The sequence below is a fragment of the Podarcis pityusensis genome (genome assembly GCF_964106645.2).
Source record: "Podarcis pityusensis genome assembly, chromosome: 13".
Lineage (NCBI taxonomy): Eukaryota > Metazoa > Chordata > Lepidosauria > Squamata > Lacertidae > Podarcis > Podarcis pityusensis.
This window is the reverse complement of record NC_138038.1, coordinates 2,052,418-2,061,846: the sequence shown is the minus strand read 5'-3', so window position 1 is coordinate 2,061,846 and position 9,429 is coordinate 2,052,418. Positions and strand designations below refer to the sequence as shown.

Genomic DNA, 9,429 nt, shown 5'->3' with positions numbered 1-9,429 from the left:
CGGGGCTGCCCTGCTCTGACGCCTGACTGAAAAATAGAGGCAGCTGCTGCTCCGAAGGCGTCTGGTACAAACAAAGCGGAGGGTGTCGGTCCCGCAGAGCTCTTAAGAAGGGCTGCTGGACAGGAAGCGTCCCCGGCAGGTGAAGGGCATCGCCATTTGGTTCTTTTCGAAGGGGCATAAATGTCGGGCTTTCCCAAAATCTCGGCGTGCCGCAGTCGCCTCAAGGAAGGACAGAAGGACCCTCTCCATCGCTCAGGGAAAGGCAGGCCGGGGCCGCCATGTTGAGTGTGTCAGCGCGTCGCTGCTCTGGTTCCGTTGGCTAGAAAGGAGCTTGCGCAGGAGACCTTCCTGTTTGGTTGGGTCTCGTGTGTTCGGGGGGGGGGGTTGTGTGTGTGCTATGACACTGATATCCCGTCTTTTCCGTAGAGTGGCCTCCGAGGGAGCTTCGTCGCTGAGTGGAGGATCAGAAGTTGCTTTCCCTTTGTAACTTTCAAAAGAGACCAACCCATTTGCCAGAGCAGGGGCGCTGAGAGAGGGGGGAGGCATCTGCTCTTAAAGCTGCATTGAATTTGCTCCAGAGCCCCTGGTTGGGTGATGGGGGCCCAAGAGCCACGCATAAAAGCTGGGTCCTCTCCAGAGTCATGTCAGGCCATAAATAAAAGTATTTGTACGCCCACCTGCTTCAAATAATAAATCATTTATTTACTCCCATTATTTGCATACTTCCCAATAAAATATTCAATAAATAAAATAATTAGTGTAAAAATACATATAAAACTGTAAAATCAAAGCGGATGCCAACACTGATGGCATTCTCTCATGACTGCTAAACATTTATGCTCTCAATAATTAAGTACAGTAATTATGGTCAGCAAATATCGGTTTTGGCCTGACTACTATTTTTTCTGTAAGTTTCAATGTCGTTTAATGTGTTTTTGTGTCCCCTGCCTTGTGATGCTGACATGAAAAGTGGGATAGAAACAGTTCTAATAAATAAAAGGCAACAAAGCAAAAAAACCAAAACACCAACATAGCTCCTTTGCACCCCAAAGCTAAAACGCATTGGGTGGCGGCAGCGGCGTACAAATGATGCCGGCTTTCCCCGCACTAGGCCTGGGAGGGTGAGGGCCTGACAAAAGCTGTGGCGCTGAACAGCCTCGGGCTTGGGAATTCTTTAAGAGGTTTTGTTGGGAAGTGGGTGGGTTGTTACAGTTATTGACTGTAATCTTTTGTATTTCATTTCAGATGTTACAGTACTCTGATTTATGCTTGGTTATGTGTTTTTTGTTATATTTATTATTTATGACTACTGTTGTTACGTTGGAATTGTGCTTTTTCATGTTGTAAGCCGCATGGAGCATGGTTTGAACCCTAGAAAGATGGAATTCAAATAGAATTATGTATGTATGTACATAATGTCTACTGAGAAGTAAATCAAACTGAATTCAGCAGGATTCGCGCCCAAGTGGAATTAGGACTGCAGACAAAGCAACAAATCAAAACTTGCAATAATAATAATAACGATAACAATAAGACAAATAACAATAATGACAATAACATCCAGGCAGCAACAGGTTAATTCCCTCCCCGGACGGGTTAAGTTTATTCCTCCCGGAGGGCGTGGCTAATGACGCCCGTTTCGTTTTGCCCTCAGCAGGGCGCTGTGGCCTCACCTGGCGCTGCAGGCGTGGCGTCACAATCTCGCGCCGTCCTTGTCTCCTGCGTCGCAGTCCTCCTCCAGCAGACAAGATGGCGGCGCTGAGGGCGAGCGTTGCGCAGCGGGCGGCGGCGGCTCTCCTGAGGCCTGGGCCGGCCCAGGCTCCCCTCGCCGCGGGATACCACGAGAAGGTAGGGGACGGGGGCTGGCTCACTCCAGGGGGGCTTTGGGGGTCGCAGGGGAAAGGCGGGCGAGGGGGGAGGACCCAGCAGAACAGGGGTTTTCGGGGGGGGGGTCCCTCAGACGGTGGCGGACCCTCCTTCCTTCCCTGGAGGGTTTTGAGAAGCAGAGGCCAGGCGGCCACCTGTCAGGGTTCCTCAGCCGTCGCTCCTGCATCGCAGGAGGACAGACTCGAGGACCCTTGGAGGGCCCCTTCCGCTCCGCAGCTCCGTGATTCCATAAGGCAGCGGCTGTCATTCTAAATGGGTAGCTGGATTATGGGGGACATCACAAGGGGGTGTAAGGGAACGCTGCGCAGGTATGGGGGTCATAAGGGGTGTTGGGGGAAAACCGGGGGGGGGGGTTGGAGAGGGGATGTATAAGGATTTGGGGGACTAAGGTAGGATTGGGGATCTTTGTAGACCTGGGGCTGATACAACAAGGGTGGCTGGAAACTGAGTGGAACACCAGAAAGAGGGTGAGAAGGGAAGCCTGCACAGATTTGGGGAGGGGACAGTTTAGTGGGCTTCAAACAGAATAGATGCCTGGGAGGAGTTAATTAGTATAAATAATGAGGACACTTTATTTTTAAAAAAATAATAATAAATTGAGTGGTGACCTTTAACAAATAGCTGGTGGTCAGAGGGAGGCATGGGGAAAGGCCTCGCAGTGGGGCAGGGTAGATAGAGAAGTTGGTGACTGAGGTTGCCCTTTTTTACTCTCATCCCTTTTCCATTTTGTATCATGGCTTCTAGACTGTTAGCCTGCAGGCAGGGACTGCCTTGCTCTTGTGTACAATGCTTAGTGAAATCCATGTGCTCTAGGAATGATTAACGGTAATCATAAGCTGTGGGAGTTGGTGTGATTCATGGAGGGAAGGAGGAAGGATGCAGAAGGAACAGGGCTAACATAGAGAGCTGGCATATGAAGGGTGGTATACCAAAAGGAGGCACAGAAGGAGAGGCAGGAAACGGCGCACAGTGGTGGGGGTTTGCAGACAGCTGGCTTAGAACTGGTATTAAAGGTAAAGGGACCCCTGACCATTAGGTCCAGTCGTGACCAACTCTGGGGTTGTGGCGCTCATCTCGCTTTATTAGCCGAGGGAGCCGGCGTACAGCTTCTGGGTCATGTGGCCAGCATGACTAAGCCGCTTCTGGCGAACCAGAGCAGCACACGGAAACGCCCTTTACCTTGCCACCAGAGCAGAACCTATTTATCTACTTGCACTTTGATGTGCTTTTGAACTGCTAGGTTGGCAGGAGCAGGGACCGAGCAACCCATCACGGGGATTCGAACCGCCGACCTTCTGATCTGCAAGCCCTAGGCTCTGTGGTTTAACCCACAGCACCACCCGCGTCCCTTTTAGAACTGGTGTTAGTATTGGCTAGATACTGTGTACCAGTATATTCCCTGCTGGGTTCGAAGGGCCATGCTGTTTGTTTCTCCTGCCCATAATGTGGAGGAGCACTTTGACTACAAGGTTGTGTACACAGGGCATTGCAGACACTCCCCCTCCCCTTGACAGATATTTTATGAGACTGGGATAAGTTTTAGTCATTTCTTGGGGATCTCTTTAAGTTGTGCTGGACTGAGTGGCAGAAATCAAACAATTGGAAGGGTCCCTGTAGGCTGCCTTGTCCAGTCACCTGTGTGATGATGCAGAAAATCCAAAGATAGACACCCCTGATGTCTAGGGCTCAGTCAAGAAATGTCTCCAGTAGGTGGCAGTCAGAGACTTTGCGACTCCATTAAATGATACGTGAATAGCCCTAATCATAGAATTGCAGAGTTGGAAGGGTCCAGGATGATTATCTCGTTCAAGGATTCACCTTTGTCCCTTGAAGATGCACATCAAACCTTTGCTTTTGAATTCCAGGTTGTTGATCACTATGAGAACCCACGAAATGTTGGTTCCCTGGATAAGAATGCAAAGAATGTTGGGACTGGCCTTGTGGGAGCACCAGCCTGTGGGGACGTCATGAAGCTGCAAGTAAGTTAGTGCTGCCTTGAGGCACCAAAGGCTGTGAGACAATAAAGCCTCTTCCAATCTCTCACCCTCTATTCTCTGTGATTGTGAGCAAGAGAAGTGTCTCTTTCGTTTCAATGCAATGCTTAGTCACTCTCATGAAAATGTCCTCAGGTTGAAGTAGATGAAAATGGAAAGATAACAGATGCCAGGTTCAAGACGTTTGGCTGTGGGTCAGCAATCGCTTCGAGTTCCTTGGCTACTGAATGGGTGAAGGGCAAGACGGTAAGTCTGATGCCTGTCAATATATACCTTGGCCTTGTTTTGGAAAAAAAACCTTTCATGCTGTATTACCATCTCTTAGGCTGCTTGAAGAAAGTCGTTTCCAGTCCAGGGAGGGTAGATTTTGCATGCATCATCCTAAGAGTCTAATAATGTGGAAGTCAGTTGTGGAGGCCTGTAGCTGGATCAGACCAAAAGTCCTTTTAGTCCAGCATCCTGTTCTCAGTGATCAGCCAGATGATTCTGTGAAGCCTGCAGACAGGATATGATTGCAGCAGCACCCTTCCTACCCGTTTCAGCAGCTGAATTTCAGAAGCATACTGCTTCCAGCAGAGGGGTAGTAAGCTGGCAATAGAGAATGAAATTATGTCTGTGGAGCAGTTAGCAGCAGTTGCTATGGAAAAGTTGTAGGTTACGCACCTGTTTTGTGTTCAGAAAGTATTAGGTTCAATCCTCAGCTTCTCCAGGTAGGACTGGGAAGATACCTTCTCTGAAAGAACCACTGCCAGTTATTCTAAACAATACTGAGCTTGATAGACCTGAAGTCTGGTAGTGCAAGGCAGTAGTCCTGTGTGCCTAAGTCCATGGTATGAAATGGAAGGCTAAGTAGTAATTTTTGTATGTTTCAGGTTGATGAAGCCTTGAAGATCAAAAACACAGACATTGCTAAAGAGCTCTGCCTTCCTCCAGTAAAATTGCACTGCTCCAGTAAGTAACCTTTTTTGTCCTTTGTTACCATTGAAACTCTTTGCAGACAAGTTGTTGGAAAGAAGCACCAGAAGGCCCCAAATGCAAATAGTCAATCATGAACAAGAAAGGTGGATGTCAGTGAAGTTCTTTTACAGCGATGCCTTCTATGTAGTTGGTATGTTCTTAGAGAAAGTGAAGAGCTAGAATATAAGGGCATATGCCTTTCTCTGATTGGTGCTAAGGAGAGTTGTAATCCAACAACATCTGTACAGCTACAAGTTCTCCAACCTTGGGAGGCTGGAAATTGGTTCTGGAGCTAGCATTGTGATAGACTGAACCAGGAAGTTCCTGTTATAGTTCCTGCCGTTAAACTCAGTGGAAGGCTGTTGAAAAGGGAGTCAGGGTTGAGACACTGAGAATAATATTGGCTTATCTTTATGGGGCTGTTGTAAAGAATGCTGAGAAGGCAAGTGAACTGATTTGTGCACAAGTGCTATGCCCATGCTAAGTCATAAACTGGCGTAAGAGCACCCCTCAAAACTCAGAAATCTGGGCACATAGGAAATCTCTCCTTCACTTTAGAAATGCCTAAAGGTCACCACAAGGTGAATGTGGGGTTTACTGCCAAGGTTGTGAATTGGCCTGCTGAGTTGCAGGAGAGAGCCAGAAGCATGGCTCTTCTCCCAGAGTCCTTGGCACTCAGGATTGAAATTATTTTGCTTATTCGACTTCCGCTGTTAAACCAGTGTAATATTTCACTTGTGTTCTTCCTCCCTTAGTGCTGGCAGAAGATGCCATCAGGGCTGCCTTAGCAGATTACAAGTTGAAGCAGGGGCCGAAGAGCAGTGAGCCAGGAAAAAATGCAAGCGTGGCCTAGAAGGAGGTGCTGTATGTCAAAAGGCCTGGAGGCCTGTCCCGCGACAACCTTGTCATTCCAATTGTAATTTAGCAGGGCAATTACAGCAAGTAGCCAACAAATCACCTTAGTGCATTTTGGAAGCATGCACAATGTCAGGCTGCATTGGAACCACCTCAGGGCAGTCGCCTTGATCATCTTTGCTACCAGCTTTTCTGTTTTCCTTCTACATGTGGGAGGAAAGAGAAGAACCTTCTTGTGATTTCAGTGTGAGAATTTTGCTATAAGTAATCGTTCCAGCTTTCAGTGTGTAGGAGGCAATTGCCTACATGTTTGCTAGGGCATGGCCTGCTGTTGCAAGGAGCAGCCCCATTTCCGCTTCGGGCAAAGCTGCCTGGTACAAGAGAACAGTCAGGGACCTGTAACTCTCCCCACAGGAAGGGAAATTGAGCACACTCTAGATATCTTTGGGGACTAAAGAGGGTAGAAGCTGCTCTCCTGTTTCCACAGATGAGGCAGCAAGAATCTCCCTTCCCGTCGCCAGCAGCATGTTCTTCTAGCCGGGAGGGAGGAGATTTACCCCAACAGCAGATTAAGGCAGAAACAACCATGTTCCTATCCTTATTCCCCAGTTTGGGTTTTAAAGAAAAGGATTGTGTGATCAGACAGTTTATGCACAAGTTTCAGATTTATTTTATGTACAGTGTATGCTATATAGAAATAAATAGAGATAATATATGCTGTGCTCTGGCTCAATGAATTGTGTGTTCCTTCCTAGCAAATTTCAGGCTGAATTTAGAAGAGGAATTTGTATAAATGCCTTATTTGACACAACAGTGTTCAGCCAGACCACAGAGAAGCAAGAGAGAGGCATCAGCCTGCTTGGGGTGGCAAGGGTGGGTGGGTGTGGAGGATGCAACACAGAGTGACAGTGGGAAGAGAGAAAACAAACTGAGGGGGAGGGAAGACTGTGGTGCCTTCCTTGGCGGGAATGGCTGGCTGGGACCCTGTAGGGTCGCTCCTTTTGGGAGAATACACAGGGACATTTTGCTACCGATTGCTTTTATGGCCCTTCTAAAAGCAGGGCATGTAGGCCACAGTCCTCTTGCTCCCCAGCAACTGACACTTAGGAGATTTGTTCATCATCTTTGGAAAATGCCAGCCCTGTGCTCTTTGAAACAGCCTTGAAAAGCAGTCAGCCCCATTAGAGAACAGCATTGCTTAGAAGGACAAGATAGCTCAGTTTCTCAGTAAGAAAGGCAAAAAGTCCTTCACTAATGTGAGGGGTGTATTCATAGCAAAATCTGCATTTATCCCCCCCCCCCCCCCGAGGAATGGCAGGGGGATGCTATTGCCCAGAAGAACTCAGTTGGAGTTTTCTTACACAGTCCTTAGCTTCAGGAATAGTGACAGGCCAGAACTACATTTCCAGGTTCCTTGGCTGATTTACAACCAAAGCAACCTGAAAAATAAAAAAGGTTTAATGAACTAGTACTTAAGGAAGACTTCCCTTTTTAGTTTCTGGGTGGTGGATAGGAGAGGAGAGAAAAAGTCATGTTTCAGTTGGACTGATTCTTGAAGTGAGTTTAGTAGTGGAAGGGGTTGCCTTGGGTGGCATATGATAGGGAGTGGCAATAAGAAGTCCCTGAGGGCAGCCTGCCCTGTGCTCCCAAAGCTGTCTCACAAAGACATCATCAGCATCCAGACAAGATTCAGCTGCCAGTCCAGCTTCTGTGCATGAAATGGGGGTGCCATCTTGTCCTTTGCCAAATGTCTGACCCTGCTGCTGCTGCTGCAGGGCTCCCCTTATATTCTTAACCAACCGACTATATCCAGCCTGTCCCAGGGGAGCATTTCAGATTGAATCACTTCCCCTTGTTTTACACCGGGGTAGTCAACCTTTTCATACCTACCGCCCACTAATGCATCTTTTTTGATGGTAAAATTTCCTTACTGCTCACCAGCACTCGATGGAAGGAGAATTCAGCTTGTGCCATAGAACCCCCTACTGCCCACCTAGAATCCTGAAACACCCACTAGTAGGCGGTAGGGACCAGGTTGACAATCCCTGCTTTACACACTTCAGAGAGCTGCCCAGCACCAGCAGTGAGGTGGGTCCACTCACGTGTGAATCACCGCCATTAACAGAAGACATGAAGAACAGCACTGCTGGACCAGGCCAGTGCGTGCCCATCTAGTCCAGCCTCCTATTCTCACAGTGGCCAGCCAGTGGGAAGCCCGCAAGCAGGCCCTCTCCTGCATTTTCCAGCAACTGGTATTCAGAAGCATTCCTCTGATCATGGAAGCAGAGCACAGCCATCCGGGCTAGTAGCCATTCCCCCCTCCCAATGAAATTATCCAGTCCCCTTTTAAAGCCAGCCAAGATTGTGGTTATCACTGCTTCCTGCAAGAGGGAGTTCTGTAGGGAGTTGCATAACTGATGCATGAAGTACCCTCTTAAATCCCGAATCTTCTAATGCTCAGCTTCAGTGGATGCTGTACATAAATACCCTCAACAATTTTGCTTTGCATCCCTCTGTGAGTGAGAAATGCTTGCCACTTTTGCAAGGGACTTGCAAGTATTCCAGTTCATGCTGAGCAGCAGTTGCTCTCTCATTGGAGGTCTGTGGCACGTCAAATAATTTATTAGTAGCTCAGGTTTCTAACTGAAATGTCTCTACAGCTGCTCCAGCATCGTGGTTTATAACAGCAGCTGTGCACCATAAGACAGACTTGCAGGCTGTAAAACTATTCCTGTTGCCAGTGTGTCGCTCCTCAAATGCAGGAAAGGGGGGTTTATATATATATTTAAAAAAACACATCTGAAATGTTTAGATTTTAAAAGCATCTGGTTCTTGCTGGAATGTCAAGATGTCCCAAAAGGGGCAAAATCTGAAGGGCAGGGCAGCTCTGCCCCCTCCCAGTGCTGAGCTAAAGAACAAGGCTGCTTTTTGTGTCCAGCACAGCTCATGTCTAGCGATCGGACTCCTCTCCAGGGGTGTAGCAAATGGTGTAGTGCAGGAGCTCCCTGTGATGTCCTCCATAGCCACATCCTTATGGAGAGCCCCCAAAAGCAGGCAGCTGTTTTGATCCATCTACATATATAGCCCTCCCGAAAACAGCAGCACAAGATGCAATATTGTGTTTAATTTGCTGGATGCAAACCTTTGCAACAGCACTGCGTGTCTTGCTTAATTGTGCATTTCCCAAGTTGGGAAACAGTGCTCTTCTCTTGTCTGAAGATTCAAGCCCTTCACCTGCCTTCTGGAGGTGGCCAGAAAAACACCTCTCAAAAAATGGCTGAGTACGAGAGGCTTGACTTCCTGGCATTCTCTCCTGTTTTATCAGAAGCCTCTCCAAAAGGCCCACTGATAATGCTTTCCCATAGCCCACAGAGCGGCCAAGGCACCAGAAAAACCAGCACTAGGGCCTCTCGGCTTTTGCCTTTTTGCACAAGTATGCTGGCTATTTCCTCCTTTAATCCCAGGAGAGAAATAGATTTCATGACAGCTTCCCCGCCCCCTTCCAGATGTGGCACTGAGACATGCAGGCGCTGGGGAAGAGAGGCTGGAAAGGAGTTGGGGGAAATCCAGCCTTCCATTACTATTTCGGAAACTGGAGGGAGCAAGAAGAATTGCAGATCTCACAAAGGGCACACAGGCAATGACACGTGGCTGGTCTGCACAGTGGCAGAAGCGTCCAAAGCTTAACAGGGATCTCAAATGCAAAGGTAATCTCCATTGAGTGGATATTGAAACA

The 9,429-nt window shown here is 48.1% G+C and overlaps 1 protein-coding gene across 1 annotated transcript; it reads left to right on the top strand.

The window, feature by feature from the left end:
- The first annotated feature begins 849 nt into the window (after positions 1–849).
- On the top strand, positions 850–6,426 carry ISCU (iron-sulfur cluster assembly enzyme). Its single transcript, XM_080977125.1, has 6 exons — positions 850–907; positions 1,655–1,848; positions 3,753–3,866; positions 4,017–4,127; positions 4,754–4,832; positions 5,594–6,426. The coding sequence occupies exons 1-6, from the start codon at positions 865–867 to the stop codon at positions 5,689–5,691; spliced, it is 639 nt and encodes a 212-aa protein (XP_080833251.1). The 5' UTR covers positions 850–864; the 3' UTR covers positions 5,692–6,426.
- Positions 6,427–9,429: the final 3,003 nt, after the last annotated feature.